Source organism: Apteryx mantelli, chromosome 5 (assembly GCF_036417845.1).
Source record: "Apteryx mantelli isolate bAptMan1 chromosome 5, bAptMan1.hap1, whole genome shotgun sequence".
In the NCBI taxonomy this organism is placed as follows: Eukaryota; Metazoa; Chordata; class Aves; order Apterygiformes; family Apterygidae; genus Apteryx; species Apteryx mantelli.
This window is the reverse complement of record NC_089982.1, coordinates 58,096,927-58,116,916: the sequence shown is the minus strand read 5'-3', so window position 1 is coordinate 58,116,916 and position 19,990 is coordinate 58,096,927. Positions and strand designations below refer to the sequence as shown.

At 34.8% G+C, this 19,990-nt stretch overlaps 1 protein-coding gene across 15 annotated transcripts in view; it reads right to left on the bottom strand.

Annotated features, from left to right (window-relative positions):
• Positions 1-19,990, bottom strand: part of FRYL (FRY like transcription coactivator) — a 179,859-nt gene that overhangs the window by 42,883 nt on the left and 116,986 nt on the right. For all 15 annotated transcript variants that reach the window (XM_067298073.1, XM_067298074.1, XM_067298072.1 and 12 more), the window contains 16 exons: positions 19,491-19,548; positions 18,437-18,528; positions 16,640-16,812; positions 16,026-16,186; positions 15,381-15,491; positions 14,321-14,475; positions 14,016-14,115; positions 12,908-13,076; positions 11,328-11,587; positions 10,325-10,465; positions 7,928-8,096; positions 6,483-6,567; positions 4,624-4,736; positions 2,020-2,170; positions 1,573-1,676; positions 628-813 (listed from right to left, as the gene is read on the bottom strand). In XM_067298073.1, the coding sequence (XP_067154174.1) occupies positions 628-813; positions 1,573-1,676; positions 2,020-2,170; positions 4,624-4,736; positions 6,483-6,567; positions 7,928-8,096; positions 10,325-10,465; positions 11,328-11,587; positions 12,908-13,076; positions 14,016-14,115; positions 14,321-14,475; positions 15,381-15,491; positions 16,026-16,186; positions 16,640-16,812; positions 18,437-18,528; positions 19,491-19,548 (2,228 nt within the window). The remainder of the gene's footprint in view (positions 1-627; positions 814-1,572; positions 1,677-2,019; positions 2,171-4,623; positions 4,737-6,482; positions 6,568-7,927; positions 8,097-10,324; positions 10,466-11,327; positions 11,588-12,907; positions 13,077-14,015; positions 14,116-14,320; positions 14,476-15,380; positions 15,492-16,025; positions 16,187-16,639; positions 16,813-18,436; positions 18,529-19,490; positions 19,549-19,990) is intronic.

The window sequence follows — 19,990 nt, the reverse complement described above, 5'->3', positions numbered from 1 at the left end:
TGGAATGAATGGATTTTGTAGCAATATGCTGCCACCTACTGAAATAATATAAAACACTAGATTTCAACAAAATGAATTTTTTCACATTTGTTTAGAAACCGTAGGCTCAAACCATGAAAATGTTACTTTCATAAGGAGTTACATATAAAATAAATAGATATCCCATATAACTACAATATTGTTATATTATTACTAAAATTAAAAGGTAAGATCTCAAAAGAGTCTTCTGATATCCTGCTGAACAGTACAATGACAACTGGCTAAGTCAGAAATGTAAATTTACTATAAATACAGAAGAGATGTTCCTTCTTTTTACTTTCAAGGCTCTTATAAAAACTGCTGTATTACAGATCCAAAACCTAGAGCTTCCTCTGTGTTTTCTGCTAGTATCCAATTATTCAACTGTGCTCCCAACTTCACTGACTGGCACAAAGTGCTGATGTGAACTGTATTCATTTTGACTTAATTAAAATCTGAAGAAATACATTTTAACCAGATAGAACTGAAGTAAAAAGCATTTTATTTCCAAGAGCTCAGAACAAAATTACAAATAACAGAAATTTTAATGACTAGAAGATAACTTTCTGTATCATTTTAACAAGCAGCACTTAATAAATCTAAGGATACCTGTGAAAGTATAATCTAAGTGGGTAGTTTGCTTGACAGTAAGCACCCTGGACTCATTGGACTCTCTGTTCCTGAGCAGGACAGAAGCAACAGACTGGACATTACTGCTGGAGCCCATCACTATCAGCAGATGCAAAAGCAGCCGTTTACAATGCTCATAGACTTCAGGGTGACAGTGGTCAAAACCTAACACAAAAGGAAAATGTTAAAGTTTTATTAAATTAAAAGAACATGTTTAATTCAATTATTAGAAACTAGCAGTATTCACACTGCTCTATGTTACACTTTACCAAGAAACAGAAACATAATTCACCCAATAACTGAATATTGGATTCCTACAGGCTACACAAGATATTTCTTCTACCTTTGGTTAGACTGTTCTTTCAGTGTTTAAATATGAAAAACAAAAACATACAGTTTAACATATATGAATATAGCCTCTTGTTGCTTACATAGAAGTATGTAATTAATCTGTGCTTTCTATGAAAATCACTACACAGAGAAACAGAAAGGAAAAAAAAAACAGCAGCAAAGGTAGCACCAAGGGCACTGTGTACTTCAGTTTCACAGTATTTTCTACAAGTAGAAAGAGGGAAAAGTGGCTCCAACAGACAGGGCTTTCAAAGGACTCCAAAACCCTTGTATAAAGGGTTGTATAAATCAAGCTGAAAGATTTAGGTGAATTTCTGTTCAAATCAAGAATGAATACCATTTTTGTTTCCTGCAAGTGAGCTTTCAAATATTCAGGCTCTCAAAGCTGTATACATATCTGTACTATTTAATAAAACAACGGTCCTTTCTATGCTTCATGCTCAAGTTGTATTTGTGAATATTAGCAAGACTAAAATCCAATGGCAAGCACTAACTTAAATGTGGAGAAGAATAGCTGTGTAAATAGTTACAGTTCTTAAGTTACTATAAATATTTCTGTAAGGATTTATTCACCTATAAAAATTGCATGAAGCAGAAGATGCAAGTATCCTCCCCATTCCACCTTTACACTGTGGTCAACTATCAAGTCAGTCAAAAGGATCACTGCTATGTTGCACCTAAAAGCAAAAAAAAAAAAAAAAAAGTTTGTTAGAAGAACACAACACAACTGAACTTTATGAAGAGCTCCAAAGAGCTTAACAGACTGCTAAGCAGTATTCTTTCCTAAGCCTATAAATACCCACAAAGCTATATTAAGGGAAAATACGTATGTTCAACAATGAAATACAAAATCTTTAGTTCTCCAGATGAAAAGGCTCAGAAATCTTATATGCTACACCTGCGAGTAAAACTGCATAAAATAAAATAAATGCACATACAATCTGCTATCTTTAGATTACTATAATTGTGCAGCACAAACTAAGATGAACTGAATTGCCATCAGCACTGTTAAAAAATTACCTGTGAAGTGACATGCCTGGAGGAGAAGTTTCAGGCAAATAATCCACTAGTGGTGACCAGCAACCTCCAGTAGGTGGAAAAGGTAGAGGCTCTCCTTGATTGTGCTCCATCACTTTCAATCGCCAGTTTGAATACAGAGGCATTGAATCACCTAACACAGCAGATAATTAAACCAGGAAAATAAAAATAAATGTACTCCAAAAAATATAAAATACATTTTTCTACTATATATTCCAAAGAAATATTTTTAAATTCCTGAAGAGCTGATGCTTGGGGGGAGGGGGGGGGAAGACAGCTGTAAACAGTATTGGCTAAAGTTAAAAAAGTGGTTACTTATTTTAGCATAAGAATGATTTTATAGAAGTCATAATATAAGTTGCATACATAGAGTCAGATTCTGCTGAATAAGTTCATAAATGAAATGAATGCACATAAGGAAGAAAAGGAAATGTAACCTAATAGAATTTCCTTGAAATTCAAAGCTTGTGTTAGATGGAGTTAAGGGTGAATCTGAGGATAATACTGACCTCATCTCAAAAAGTCACATTTTATTATGGGTTAAGGAAGTGTTTTTCAAGAACATCTCTTTGCAGATCTCCCTAGTAAAAATCTACTACATCTAGATGTCAGATAAGGCAGATCTGATATATGGGGTCACTTGGCACTTGCCATTTTTCCAGCAGCAAAGCCCAATCCCAGTGCCTGACAAAAGTCACTGGCTCAGAAACCAATACGTTCTTCAAGAAGACACAGAAAGCCATTTAGCATCTGATCAAGCAAGCTTCAGTAGTCATTGGAAGAGGCACATGAGCTATTTTGTATAATAGCATACTGTTACACATTCAAAATGTTTTTCTGTTTTTAAATGACATATCCTGGCTTAGTTAAGGTTAATGATTAGTTAAGGTGAGAAATTTTCAAGGAGACTGCCCGAACAGTTCATTGTTTCAGTGATTGTACCCGTTGCCCTTTGGGAAACGTAGCAGCAGAGGTTTCACAAGTTAGCATGAAACTTCTAACTGTGCTATTCTAATAGCACATGTGCATTATCATCTGCTTCAGTGTACTCAGTCTTGTTAGCATAGATACCTAACGAAGATGAAAATGATCGTGTCTATGGTCCCTTTAAATGTTGGACTTCACCCTTCTGAGCAGTAATAAATATGCTGCCTGCTCAAAAGGTCCACCAATCCGTTACTGACCCAACAGTGGCAAAGAGTCATAAAAGTTTTAACAGATCTGAATGACCATGCCCAGCCAGAGCTGTTTACAACAGCTCTGTGAAGGACATTATGTTCCATTTCCCTGAAAAAGGGCAATAAGACTGACTGTATTCACTCTATCCTTTATGGTCTTGCACAGAAGCAGTCATTAAAGGATGCACACGTAGACCTAATAGATCCTGTTGCTCCAAAGGCTCAATATACACAGGACACACTGGGTTCTGCACTGACACACAACACTCAAAGAGCAAGAATTTAAATTCTGTTGTTTGGTAGCACCAGACAGAAAGGTAAAGGAAAAGCAGCACTATACCCACACCCAAACAACTTTTCTGACAGCAAGATCAACTGTCAATAAAAAAAAACCTGAGTGAAACCTAAGAAAATAGTCTTCAGGGGTCACTAAAATGATCTGGAAGAGATTATGATAATTCTAGGTAGGGTGACATTAGGAAGTATTTTAATTGCTAACAGTTTGTTAGCTAGAAGTCCCAGTCAAATGAGTCCCATTCAAATGAGCACTTTGAAACAGCATATAGAACCTGCTAATGCGATGTATAATCACTACGTGATTACTGTTCAATTTTTGCCTGGTTACTTGACCTCTTTAGCTTTTCTCTAATGTTGTCACAACGATTTGATGCCTTACACACTTTGACAACGACCATTGATTCTTCTGATACAAAATTAGACACAGTTTGTGAATCTTTGTTAAAGAAAAGCTTCTAAAAGTAGTTTACCACTTTCCTTCCCCCTGCACTTCAGAAAAGCTGAACTGTCACAGATCTAGGAAAATCATTTAAAAACAATCTTGAAAATTAATTAGAGATACAAGGTCTTTTTCCCCTTTGCAAAGTTTCAACAGACCAAGTATTGCTACCATTTAAAAGAATAATTATTTATAATTTTATATATTTTCTGTATTAAAAAAAAACAAACTTCTTTTCCTCATCTTTTTCCTTATTCATCTTATTTTCCTCATCTTTTTCCTTATTCATCTTATTTTCCTCACGGTACTCCCTCTTCTTTTTCTTCAGACTAACCTAGCTTTCTTTGTTGTTGGAAGTGGCAAACACAAAAAATGGAATGAAACTGCTTCACTTGGGAAGATGTTCACAACTCATTCTAGAAAATAAGTGTAGGAAAGAAAGCATATTATCTTCCTTGCACATTCTATTGTAAACAAATGTATGCTAGGTTTCAAAAGCAGTATTAAGCTTGGGGAAATTTAAAAAAAGGTTTTTTTAAATTAGGTGCATGAAAAAGCCTCCTTTGTCACTGATAATGCCTGTTTCCTCATGTTCTACAACCATCAGCAATAGTATTAATTAAGAAAAATTTATTTTCCACCCACAGAAATACTTCTAAACAAAAATATTACTTTTTTCTTCTTCATATGATCCTCCAGAGCTGCTGCTGTAGCGAGATTCTAGTCTGTGGTGCTGTCGGTTCAAGTTATTGTTCAACCCACTGTAAATGTCTAGATGTACATAACTGCAGAAACAAATAGAGCAGGGCTAATAACTGATATATTCTGTAATAGAATTAGTCAATCAGAGTCTCTCAGTAAAACTGTACATCAACAAAACCACGTATTATACAAATATATTTTAACTTACAAGGACAATTACACAATATAATGCCTAAGCATCTCAGCTGTATAAGGCAAATCTCCTGTAGTAATGGTACATATGGGAATTTAAGGAGGTAATCCACTACAAATTGTATTTCAATTAGAACATTTTCATTAACATTTAAGTACATTAAAACATTTGTTACTGTTATACACAAGTTTTTCTCACTCTTCAGCAAAATAATAAAGCCCCTAATTGACGTGGCACTGTCCAAGATCCTCCTAACCTCATTAACCTGACAAACTAGAAAGAAGTTGGAGAAATGAGAGTACTAAATGTACAATTTCCAAATTGTTTCTAGATGATTTATAAAATCCCCGCTTCCTTGCGAGCCCAAGATATACAGGATATATTGTATCAAAATGTATATACCCTAGGGAAGTTTTGAACAACACTACAGCAGATGCCAAAGCTTACCCAGACTCTACAAGCCTCTTCAGCTTCAGCTCCCAAAGCAGCCAAATTCTTTATTGCTTGTACCTTGCTAGGATGATACCTCAGATTTCATAATCTTGTATGATTTATTTTCACCAAAAATTAATTTATTTTAATTGAAGTATTGGGCATGTCTGTACTGATATATTTACTAACCTAATTATACTGACATGATTATCCTGGGGAGGAAAAAAAAAAGTCCAAATGGGAAATTATATTGGTATAATTACAGAAGTATAATTACTTTCATACTTCCTATAGAAATAGAATTACTAAGGCTCACAAACAAATCACCATAAACTATTTGTGAACTTATTGCATATAAGCTATTCTGCAGTAACGGCCTGTGTGCACATTTTTAGTTTTCCCATGCTATTTATAGAATACTTACTCCTCCTTTCACTGAAGGGTGAGCTATCCCCTATTTAACACAAAATGAGAGCATACACACAATCAGTCACTGCTGAATTGCTGCTGTGCTCTGAGTGCACACCCTACCTCCATGTCAACCATCTGCCTCCCCCCACCCTCACCCCAGTACCACTAGCTGCTAAATTTCTCAAAAAAGATATGTCCTGGAAGAACCTCAAAAACTAGGCAGGGAGGCAGGCATCTGTTTTATAGCTGCAAGGGATCTTGCCACATAGAGGAGGGATCCAAATACCCTAAACAGGAGAATAAATTAGCTATCAAGACATGGGTAGTGTTGATTTCTAGTGAAGTAGGAAAGTGATCTGCAGATTGGCTACATCACTGAACCGGTAACTTCTGCCCTCAATGCATCCATCTGCAGCATAACCTCTCTTAAGTAAACATACACAGTTTAGTGTAATAGTAGCTAATTTAGCTACCCATAGCAGTATAGCTGTAGCAATATAAAGCCTGACCCTAACTGGTACCCTAATTTATTCAGCTGCCTATACAGGTTTTGGAGTCCAAGTTAAGACTGAGGCTGCTACTGTTAATCCCAAATAGTATTACAGTTTTATTGCTTAAAACTATATTGTACTAGTTAATACAACTTACAGTCATGCCTTTCCTGCAGTGTAGACATACCTGGAGCCATCATGATGCAATCACTTACAGTAGCTACCAGTAATTCTTGTAATTTAACTAATCACCAGTAATTCTTGTAATTTAACTAATCACTGCTCTTTGAGGAGATACTTACTTCTCTTCAATACTGTCTTTTATGTGTTTACTTTCAGGATTACCATCTGTGGGAGCCACCATTGTATTGCTACTAGAAGTGGTACCTGTGAATAAGGGACAAATAAAAAGACTGATAACTGAATTAAAAAAAAAAAAAAAAAAGAAATCTTCAGTGATGTATAATGACCTTAATTTACTTGCCCATCCCAAGAACACTAAACAGTTGTACACTGTTACAACTGGCACAAATACAAACTAAGACATAGATAATTATTTTCACGTGGGGAAAAAAATTATTGCTTTGCCTGCAAGAGTCTGAGCTTCTACAGCAATTTCACTAACTGGAAAAAATGGAGGGGGAGGAAATCATTCTAGGAATCTCTGTTTGAATCTTTAATGTAAATTGAGTAGAAAGGCTTCTAAAAAGAAGCAGGATTCAGATAAAATAGAAAAACAGGAAAACAGGATTTAGATACTTATTTCTTTCCTTCCTGTATGTTATACTTCATACATCTGTAAAACACAGGTGGGCCTTTGTGTACAGTTAGGTTAAAACGCACACAGATCAGGAAATAAAATGCAAGTCTGTAGTGAAGCTTGTATAGATTTCTTTTAAGAGAAACTTCCAAGCATCACACACAATAGATGACCATACTGGGAAATAATTTAGCATCCCTCACACTCTTAATACACACTTCAGTGTAAAAGCACCTCAATTTTTTTTCAATATTGTTTAAACACTTTCATGAACAAGTGCCAATTCATATCCAAACAATTCTTTGATGATAGGTCCAGGCTGTCTCATAACATTGACAGCTTTGCAGCACAACCCTCCCAGTCCAGCTCTCTGTGGCTCAGTTTGCAAGGTGTTTCACCAAAGAGAGACAGCTTTCCCCCACATTTCTCAGCACATTCTCAGACTGAAGAACGAGGCAGGACATACTTTTTACATTTTCAGGGGTTTTTTTTTTTGAAGATTTATCTATCGTTAATTGCTAGCTATTTCTAAACAAATTCTCCTGAACAAGCTCACTTAAATCCTCTTGAATAACTTCCCATGGATGCAGCTTGTGTCAGTACCATACTTAAAATACAACAATTTACATGGATTTAAACTGACGTAAATTGTCCCAGTTGTTTAACTGAATTGCTATATAAGTGATCTGGGGAGGGTAAATGGGAAAAGATCTGAAAGTAGACAAAATCTAACATATACATTGATACAAACCTGTTCTTTGTGAGTCTATAAAGTACTCATTAATGAGAACTTTAGATACACTACAAACTACAAATCTAGTAAAACAGACTTTATACCATACAAATATAAATATATACACACATAAATATGTATTTTTTTAAATTGTACTCCTAATTACTTACAGCTTAATTCCAACATTGTAACTGATTGATAATAACATGTTTATCATTGAAAATGATAGTACTTCAAGTTAAATAAACTCTCACCTGAAGTGACAGAAGGGATTTTGTAACTGGATGTAATGCGGTAATATGGTGGATTATCCATATGAGTGACCCCCGAACTGACCGGATCAGTAAGCTGAAGCTCACTCACCAGCTCTTCTAACAGTTGCATTGTTTTGTCTCTACCCAAGTAAACAATAACTTTCTTTACCTGCCATGAAGAAAAAAAATCATACATACATTCATATGTCCATGTGTGTGTGTGTATATGCAAAAATTCTTATTTGTAGTGATTGGATAAAAAAGGACAATAACAGGAAATTTTTATACTGCAACTGTTTAGAATCAGGATCTATCTTTATTGGTAGTGACCAAATGCACAACTGACTCTAAGAAGGCAAACAAAATTACTTTCACAGCTGTCAACAGAAGCAAGCATTGCAAACAAGTCTTCTTATTTTGATGGCAACAATTTAGAAAATAAAACAGTTTTTTCTTACAAAGTTTTTAGCAACATTTGAGATTAACATGGGTGGGGGAATAAAAAGAAAAGCCAAAGTATATGTATTGCAATATCATGTATTTTTTGATATTTCACAGACACACACTATTCTACTTTGTTTCTAGCAGGTATCAATTTTTCTTCCTCTCATGCTACTCTGCAGCGCTGTCACATGTGTGTAAAACCAATTTAAAATAAAGTTTTGTTTTGGGGGATTTTCTTTTTTTGCTTTAATACTTGGTCATGTGAGATAATTTACAAAATTCAATCACATCATCTCCTACATGGCATTCTTTAAGTGACAGCATAGCATGCTTTATTTTACTCTATGATCTGTCTATTTTTCCATACTATCCTAAATTAAAACATAGAAAATTGGAAAGTTTCATTTTTATGCCAAAGGAAGAAAAAAACCGCTAACACAGATGTACTATGTAGACATTTTAATGAGTCTTTCCCACTTTTTATGATTTACTCACTGAGTAAGGTCTATGGCCCATCTATGATACTCTGGATTTTGATAATTCGTAACTGATAGATGGCTAGTGGACTCTTTCAGAGTTACCACCCTGAATAGATTGGAATAGTCAGTAAGTTGTTTTAAGTACAGGAAGGCTCAGCTATCTTTAAAATGCTATCTCCTTTCTGGTTTCCCTTCTCAAGAACCATGAATGGATGATGTGTTTAACTGAAACTGATCCCGTTTCTGTAAGCAAAACTTTGCACTTAAACAATTAAATCATTTTTCCCTTTGAGGCTTTGATTCAGGAAGAAATTATTGCACAGACCAGAGCCAAATACTGTTACTTCAGACTAACTGCATTTGAGTAATACGCACAGGTAAATCAAATCTGGGCATCCCTCTGGACAGTAAGATAGCAAACTTTCAACCCAGTAAAAGATGCAGGACTGTCAAGCAGAAACAAGGAGCAAGTAAAAGTGATATGAAATAGAGGACCAAAAATCAGAGGATAACAATTTCTAAAATATGCATTGTGTAAAAATGTGAAATAAAAAATAAGTATGAAAAATAAGAATCCTATCATTATCACATTAAGCTGAAGGTAAAGCATATATAAAAGTTGCCCAACACATTGTGCCACTCTTTCACTAATGGTTAGCCCCTCTTCACTCAGATTGATGGATGTGGGTACCCTCCACAGTCTAAAAACAAAAAAACCCAAGCAAACGAAAAAATTGCCCTGTGTTAGCGTTAGCTGCTGGTGTTTCAGTTTCTCTCTTTGTGCAATTTCTCATGGTGCTATCTTCATAAAGTCCATGAACATTCAGGAGGTTGCTCTCCTCTCACAGTCTTTGTTATCTTTCAATTCTTTTTACAGATACTTCTTACATTCACCTGATTCATGGAAGGTTTCCATAATTTCACAGGTTTTACAGGTTGACCTTGAATTATTTTAGTATACTCTGTATTTAATGTATTGAGAAGTATTTCCTGCCTCCTGAGCTTTTTATTGAAATATCAAAATGTTTTTTTTCCAAAGATACCTAGTGTCCATTTAATCGTTTAAGTCTACCTAGGATTGATTCACTACTGTAATGGTATATCTTGGTCATGAAGAGAAAAGGCTAACAAGATATGACAAGGGAAAAAAAAGTAGCATATTAAAAAAATCACCATGCATTTCTAGAAAGAGGATTTCATAACAGATAAAGAAAACACTAGCACAAAGAAAACTGAAAGCATATTAACATATGGAGCATGGATGTCCAAAGTAACTCAAATGGGGAAAACTGAATTTGATTCGTTCATAGTATTCAGTCATCATAAACTATGGGATGACATTATTATGCTGTAGGAGATTTTGATATCAGAAATCCTATGTGATTTTTTTGTTTATTTAGTGATCTTCACTGCTAGACACACAACTAATTTTCAAATATGGCTATCACTGAGAAGAGTCACATCAGATACTTACATAAGGCAAAAGACTGGGTTCACTGTTCACTCCACAGATACTGATCAGGAAGTGCAAAATTATTTTCAGATTTTTTGGCCAGCTGTCTGCCAAAGTAGTCCAAACATTTTCTATCTCTGACCAAGCCACTTCATCACCATACTAGAAAACAAAATTAATATCTCTCCTGAAAGATCCAATAGAAAACAGTGTATTTGAAAATGGTTTGTATTGACCGAGTGGAACAGGGACTAGGAAAAGGAGACATGAATCCCATAGGAAGCTGTTATGTTTTTAACATTCTGGAATGAAGCTTTCACATATGCTCATTCTCATAAACACATTCTGGAAAGAAGTAATTATTATCAGAATGATATACTATAATCAGGAAGCGTGTGTGTGTGTGTGTGTGTGTGTGTGTGTGTGTATCTATATATCAGCTATCTGTATTTGGAAGAGACAGTATCTCCCAGTTGCTAGCAATCTTGAATAAAATTCCATGGACCACAGGCTGCCAAGAGGCTTTAATTTGTAGCTTAAAAGGTGATCTCTCATCAGTATGATTCAAAGATCTAAAGAAGCGGCAGGAGCGCTGCAAGTGACCAATACTTTTTGTCTGTTGGAAGTTGCTATGACAGGAAGGACAAATTTTCAATCACCCTATAGTAACAAGATTTGTTCTAAAACTCCACTTCAACTTTTTGAGATTATAGTTACAGAGGAGAGGGAGTATTATCTATTCAACTAGACATCTACATTATAAAACAAAAGTTTTGAGTCTTCATGAGATTTATTCAAGTTAACCCCTACTATAACATTTATCTAACATATTATGTATTTCTCTTAATATTACCCACAAAACTATCTGGTATGGCTTGGGTATACATAAGCAAGCCAACAAAATTGAATAATTAATATTAAAAGTTTGCTATTTGGTAACACAGTATCTCCGAACAGTATTTCCTTCCATCCTAAACAGAACAATCCACTGGAACAACAGGGAATATTAAGTAATTAGTTTTACCTTTGCAGTCATATACATCAGATTGTTCAAAACCATAGAAGTAGCTTGCGGTGATCCCCAGCCTTCTCCTCGTAGCCAGCGTCTACTGTTCACCATTATTTCCCTATCTTTCAAAGAATCTTCTTCATCTTCATCTTGCCGACGAATGGTTGGCAAAGGTTTCAAGTCTACCAACTCAATATTGTTCATCCATGGTAGCAGATAATGCAGCATCACCTGTCTCCCAGCCGGGTGAGCTGTTTGGATTCTCTGGCTTACTTCTGTCATTCAAAAATTAGGTACATACTTAAAAATGCAAATCAATAAACATTAGAATTGCTTTGGTAATAATAACAACAGCAACAACAACCACAAACCCAGTATATCATACTAATGTACATTAATGCTGTTACTGACAATTTTTTTTTGACTAGTGCCATTTCGTAATGACAGTCTGTGGTCTTGAGTAGAGATAATTAAAGACTCTTTGCTGACAACAATATATTGAAGAAACAAAATTAGTATACACACATATATACCAATACAGATATACACAAACACATACAGCCTTGTGCACACAAAACACACAAAGGTGAACACTTTAGATCCTAATTATTCTGTTAATTGTGAATTGCAGAAATTTATGTCAAGTTTACTTGATCAGAAAGTCCCTCCATTTCACATTTGTCTCATATTAAAAAATTCTTGCGAAACATAAGCTTGTATTCTTCTATTAGGAACTTTTCATTGAAAATAGAAAATAAAATGCAAGTAATATTTGCCAGTATCACTTGTGTGGTGAGAAGGGTGCAAGAAGTGCTGTCAGTGCAAGAAAGGGACCATGAGGAAGTTATCACGCATTGCATGCTACAACCATGCAGTGATTACCATGGCAAACAAGGCTGATGAGCGTGATTACAGCACTGCCTATATGCTCCTTCGCTAGCAAATGTCTTATATAATCAGTAAGTGCAAACCAACACACATCAAGTGGGAAGAATACTTTGTAAAATGCTTTTTTGTGAAGCTCTTTCGTGAATAGGAAGTTTTAAGATCTAGAGTGAAATTCCTCTACTTTAGATACCACTTAAGAGTGAACTGAAAACAAAGAGTCTGAGCTTTAATTCTGTAAGCGTGTACCAATGTTGGCACAAAAAACACAGGAAAAAAAGCACTTTAAAAATTCTCTTCCTTACATTAGTCCTAGTATTTCTTCTAATTGGTATGAAAGGTTATTATTCTGTGACTGCTACAGAATAACACTTTCTAAGCAGTCTAGAGCAAAATAAGAAAACACTAGAAAGAACAACAGAAAAAAGAATTTTGAAAAGCAATTGTAAATTATTTCTCTAATACATGTTTTTTTGTGGCTATTAACAAGTTTGTAAAAATAACTTTTTTCACTTCTGTTTCTTCTTGAATATGTTGTATTTCAAATATGAGCAAACACTGTCACACAATAAATTCATTTTTTTCCACCTATTATGAACATGTAATATTGTGGTCCTGATTTTAGTGAATTACATGCAAATAAATTACTGAAAAAATGAGAACTACAGATTTTTTAAATGCTTTTGTCCTGATGAACTTTTTTACCATACCTGAGAAGATAGCAAGAGTTAGTTCTGGATAAGTCCTTGCTAATTCTTCTGACAGTTGATAATACGATACAGAATATAGATGCGGTAAAGGAGAAGGCTGACCTAAAACCCCATCCGTCCTCTGAACTTCCAGTTTGTGAGCATAACGGAACATCTTTGGTTCCAAGATCTACAACAATAATGTTCAGAATTTGAAACTAAGTACAGAGCTTTAATGGAAGTTTTTATACAAATTACCTTAGAGCTTTAATAGAAAACTTTATACAAAACTGCCTTTTAAATACTATATCCATGTATCTACTATCATTTAATGCTTATCTAGATAAATATCCATATATCTATCATATTCAAATATAGTGTGCAATTCTGTAGAAGCCTAGCTAAGACTTGCTCCATTTGATGAGCAAGTCTCTAGTGATCGTTTTCAGAAATCTGTTTCATAATACTGTATAAAATGTGCATTTTTCTGTACAGATGTACAAAGTTTAAAATACTATTGAACACTTGTATTTCCAAACGATATTAATTTTTGCTCATAAATGAGACATGGATAGTAGCAATGTAATCTTTGATGTGGCAAAGACACAGCAAGAGGCAAAAGCATTTTAACATTGTTTAAATTATTTTTTGGTCGATCTTAAGCAGCGGTGTTCACTTGAGAAGAAAGGTGGGACTGAAAGGGAGGGTGATGTAAGTGCAGACATATCAATAGAGGTACATCTTCAATGGAAATTTTACTCTTGAATTTAGCTGACAAGGACCTTGCCTCTCCCTGAGGTGCTCTTGGAAAGGCAGAGCTACATGACGCTCTGTTATAGTGCCAAATTAGAAAAATCTTCATTTCAGTATTACATCCTGAAAATGCAGATACTCTGAAAATACAAGTCTTGAATGTTCAGTTCATGAAAACAGGCATACTGCCACTGACGTCAAGTTATGCCAGATGAGGATCTAGCCTAAGTATTTATTAAAAATAAAGGAAAAAAATACATTGCATTTCATTACTGACAGGATAGCCAAATAATACCAGAAATAGCTTTCTTAAATACACAGGGAAAATTCTTTTTCAAGATATAAAGTATTTTAAAATGAAAGTTAGCTTACGAACCTGTAATAGTTGCATAGCAACTTCATAGATAGCCCTAGTAGAATCAGCTGCTTTAAACAGTATCAGATTTAGGAGGGTCACTGTATCACACTGGTAATCCCTAGGGAAAAATTGCAAGTGTGAAATAAAATTACATTTGACTTTTTAAAATATGAGTTTATTCAGGGAGGTTTAATTCATAGGGGATACGATATGGGATAACATAACAACCTTCTGAAAAGTTTCTGTAGTAACACATACACACAAACAGGGGCGACTTTGAAAACAAACACTTAAAATGAAAGTTTCGAAAACCTCCGTAGTACCTGTTTTGAAACACACTGGCTATGGCTTTAAAACAGCCAGCTGCTACCCGCTTGGAACCTGTGTAACACCGGTCTACAGCCCAGTACATGAGGTTACTCTGGTCAGGGTTGAGTTCCAAAAGCAGCATAACTGCCTCACAGCCTAACTGATGAACCTGTATTCAAGAAATGAAAAGTAAAAAGTAAAGGATGATTTACAAAAATGGCATAGAAAAAGAAAACACTGATATTTTAAAGCAAAACCAGGCAACATACAAAATTTAACTGAAAACAATGAGACCGCAATTTAAAAGAAAAGCAGATAATTCTATTAAATTGTTTAATATTCAAGTTGTACACACAGTCATAGATTATCAAAGCAAATAGCTACACAGCACTACTAATTTTATTCTCATTTCCAAGTCCACCCTGCTGTTATTTACTATTTTAACTGATCTTACTGCAACCTGAATACTGACCTGAAAGCACTAGATAGAGAAAAGTATTTAAATATATACATGAATTACAATGGCATACAAGGAACAGAGCTATGTAGAAACTTGCGTGCTCTCTCGAATCTATGTAGCCCTCTGGAGCAGCAATCAAGTATTTCTATGCAGTCATAGTATTTGTACAATGGAGGCCTTATCTTTCACATGTAAAGCTTACCTTACGATTTAGATGGTAAAGGTTGGTCTTCATAATTCTATAGAATCCCCAATGGACCCTACAGTCTCACAGATTCATATTCAAAATCCCGACTCCTTTAAACTTCTAAAAGGCCTCCTTATTACTGCAGCTTAACCTAGCTGATTAGCCTATAAATAGCACATAGTTTGTCTAACTCCTTGCCCTTCCCTCTTAAATTTTGTTCTGTCTGCCCTTAGACTGTGATTAGGAACTGACTCCCTCACATGGTTAATGCATGTATCAAGGACAGTACAAAGACGTGCTTTGAGCTAAAACAGCTTTAAGTTTAATTCAGTCTATGGCATTTGGGCCAGTCTGACCTCACATCTCATTGCAGCATATATTGAGGACAGTGACAGTTGTAAACCAATGCTGACATTGTCTGTATTACCTTTTTGTCCTGGGAATCCAAAATATTATCCAGCCATTTGTATAAATAGCCATCAGATGAGAGCCCTACATTATCTGCAACAGGGCCACAACACAGTACAGCAGACATAGCCTTCAGAAAGCAATTGAAAAACACCACATTTTACTAACTCAGGTATGGCAAATGTATTTTATCAAACCGATTAAAATATCAAAAACTTCTATTCAGACAAGGGAGGAAGAGCAAAGCTAAAAAATTCTGTTTAATATCTTATTCAAGAAATGAAATAATCAAATCCTATTGTTCTGAACTCCCCCACACAAGGAACTGTCTATATGGAAAGGTAACAGTAAGAGTTGGTGTGACAATTTGGTTGTTAATGCACTTTTACATGAAAGGCAATCTCTGTAGGCAAATGAGGAGTAAAGTCATGGGAAGTGAATACTTGGTTGTAATTTTAAGAAATTCGTTTAAGAAGTACGATAAGTTACATTACAGAAAAGGCCAAACTGTCAAAAATAGGCATGCAGGTAGAAGAGAAAAAGAATTAAGTCATGAATGACAGCAAGGATGTGAAAACCACCCCCCAAAAATCCGTATGTTAAGTCTTCTTTAGAAAAGTCAATATAAGAATCTATTTCCGAAATTCATAAAGTGCTAAAATACCTTCAATGCACAGTATTGGTGTCTGTTTATTTGCATGTTCCTATCACTGTATCTGTCCAGGGGAGTAAACATGATACTAAAAGGACCTGCCCAATGACTGAACAACATAAATAGACTGTGGCGTAGACTCTGCTGCGGAAAGACACTTCTTCTCTGGTGTACTGTAAGAAGAGTACACACAGTTAGACCCACTTTTCTTGTATTTTTTGTAAATGAAATACATAAAACAGAAAGACAAAAAATGAATATAAAAGAAAAAGCTAATGTAAAGACAAAATAATAGCTGGATATGTGCTTACTACAGTCCCACTTAATGCCACTGCTATACAAGAACAAGTTACACCAATACAGTATTTATTAGTCTACCAAATTTAAATGCACTGCCAATCAACAAGACTTCTGTGAAACAAGAAAAATACTTGTACGATTCCAAATAGCACCAAAAACCCTCTTAAAACTCACATTGCTAAACTTGTATTCAAAACTGATGGTGTAAGTTATTTTTATGAAAGTATGCTGAAACTTCAGAAACTTCAGAAACTTTTGTGCTTCAAAAGCACAAAAAAAGTGCTTGAAGAATTTTTTTTTTATTATTATTTTATTTTTTTACATACCTGGAACATTCTGAATGATATTTGCCACTAAGGCACTAAAATGGCACCGGATATCTTTCAGTGTATCGGAATCCTTCTCATTCTCTGCTTCTAGGAGTTGTCTCGTTAGATCAACATACTCCAGTAAAGTGTTGTTGAGGGAATGTGTTTCATTATCAAGGCCACCACTTGCACTTAAAAATAAAAATTCAAATAGTATGTCAATACATACTATAGTTTCTAAAAACCATGTTTATTTTTCAATTAAAAAAAAAAAGTATAATTGCAAATATTTATTAGGAGTCATTTCTTGATCCAATGTCTGTTCCCTTGTTAAATAGAAAGCTCCAGTAAAAGCAAAACTAATAATCAAGCCTCATACTATCACTCATCTTTCCACAGAATTAGTTTCTTATATTGGAGTCAAGTGTCAAAAAAAGAAAATTTGTAAACCACAAAAAATAATTAATACTACTTGACTATGAACATCTACATTATGCACTGATTCTTAGGAGTCAGGCAAGATATTCAGTTTGTCATGACATGGTATTGCTTAGAAACAGAGGACAGCAATTTATTCATCTTATGTGTGATCATTTCCCATTTTCATTGCTTTAGCATCTGAATAGATGTCCGTACTAAACAAAATATGGAGATTAAAGTCTGCATGTGATTGAGACCTGCCCTTCTTTGAAAAACAACTGTTAGAAGAGTGAATGCTTTCTCCTCAGCACCCTCCACACTTCTTCCACAGTTGTATTCCAGACAACTGGAAAGCACACCTGGCACAACCAATGGAAGATGAGGGGGTTTATGGTAGCCCTTAATTGCATGCTAGCATTGCACGGAGCTAGACTGGCCTCAGAGAGCCGTCATCAGCTGAGAAGAAGAGGAAAGTCCTCAAAGTTCTAGAGCGCAGACTGTGGTTAAAGATATTTTACATATGCTAAATAAACACCAGTGAGCACCTTAAAAGCTAAGAAGCAAGAATCCAATTTTAACTGTTGGACTCTGAAAATCAGCATGCAGAAAGGACAACAGATCTGATATGCATTCAAGCAGTCAATGTTTCTGATGCAGCACTCTTAACATTTTGTAGTAGTTTGCTTAAAGATTGAGAATTTCACACTGATTATATTGATGAAGTTGATGAATGTTTAAGTGTCACTGTCTAGCAGAATGGGAGGAGCAAGCCTAACCATCTCCTAGCATGTTTGCTCTTACACAATTCCACCCACATAAAAAAAAATTTGCAAGATTTGTAAAACATATGCCTGAATTTTAAGGGTCACTACACAAGTTAGATAAATTGAGGAAAAAAACCAACCCAGTTAATATTCTACCTTCCTCAAAAGGGAAAAAGTCCAATATTAATGAGCAGTAGACTTCTTTGCATAGAAGATAGCAACCAGCATCAGGATGCCAGGTGATGAAGAGTTGAGAATAGATTATCTATTTCCAACATAGGCTCTCTGTTGTAAGACCAGTTGTAACATGCATTTGCTAGTGATTCAAATAACTGATGCTGTGCTCAAGCACACACAAAAAGGAACATGATACACTGCCTGTTCAAAGCAGTGTCCCAGCAAATATTAGCATTTTAAGTAAAACACAGACCACAGTGGCAAAGAGGACGGGGGAGCAAGGGATTAGAAAGCTAGCAAACAAATTCTGTGTTTTATAAAACTGTCTATTTCTTTATCCTTGTATACTGAAACTTGATGAAGAATTTTGCACGCTTGTTTCATTGGGTCATAAGAATACTAGTAACTTAATTCAGAAGTATAAAAAAATGTATTCTCTTCAGTGCTGCCCCACCTGTGACTAATGACACCAGCATCTGCCAGCAGTTCAAATATTCGTACTAGCTGTACTCGCAAAATATCTCGACGCCTGCGCCGTTTCATGTTCTAGTCAACAAGGAGAAACAAAATGAAATGAAGCAGAGGAGAAACTAAGTATAAAAACAGCATAGCATATAGAAGCATTATTATATCTGTGCTACAATTGGCATCAATTATCAGGGTGTCCAAATTTAAAAGCAGTTACCAAAATTACGCATCAATTTTAACAGACCACAGGGTAAATTAATCACTGCTGTAACTCCAAGATATATTAGGCTCACTATTAAACATATTATTAAAATACTATACTTTCTACTTTATCATGCTTGTCTATGGCAAAGTATGACATACACTGTAAACTGATAAACTCAAGTACACATGCCAATCTTTCCACAAACATGCATGCAAGACTGACAAAACACACTATAGCCCAGCCACATTCTGAAATGAATGTGATGTTCCCATCAACTATACTTAATTACAAATTTATTACTAACAAAAACATGACAGTTACTTCAAAAAATACTGAATAATCATCCTTGAATTTGTGTTTGTACAGATATTGTTTCTATGGATATCTGCCGAGGTTTCTAAACCCTACTATAAAACCTACATTCTCCATCATAAAAGTTTTAGAGTGCTAGTATTGCCAGGTGAGCTTAGGGTTCACACAGACATTTTCATTTAAAATAAATTAACGAATTTGTTGACTCTGTAACACAGCTCATTATGTCTTATGCAATAGTAATTGTGGGCATGTTACTGAAGTGGGAAGGTTATAGTAATTTTTTAATCACTTAAAACCACTTTGAGAAAGGAATATTAAGCAGAGCTCAAACAAAACAAAACTCTTCTAATGTAAACACCTCACGATAATTTAAAAAATTGTGAAACATTACTTTTTTTATCTGCTACACTGACAGTTTTTAGGTGCAAAATTAAAGAACAATATAATTAACATTTCTTTACTACCATTTGTGAGAAGAGTTAAAATAGGGTAATCGAATATAGCAAAAACATCTTATTACCTCTGGCCTTCTTTCAAGTGCTTCCTTAATTATAGGATGCAATTCTTCTATTAGTTCCCTGAATAAAAATAAACAAATAAAAAGGATTAAAAAGCAATCACTAAATAATGTCTCAATTGAAAGATGTTTCACAGCAACTAGTGTTATAATTTAAACACCCTCTGGTTTTTCTTCTTTGACAGTAGCTTTGTGAGATAGATCAGCATTTAAAAGACAGATGCTTCCTAGTAAGCGATCTTCCTAATTTTAAGACAGAAAATCAACTGGATGCCTCAATAATTACCATTAAATTGCCATTTACCAAGTATTATGGCATATTTGTATCAGAAATGCTGTTTATTTATTTTCATATTCAGGGTTTAGCAAAGCCTTATGGTGCAAATAGATCTCATTAGAAAAAAAGGATGTTGGCAATTTATCATGTTACATTCTTTGAGTTGTCATGATGCATTTAGTTGTTAATAAAGATTGTTTTTTTAAGGCCAATAATAATATGCTGA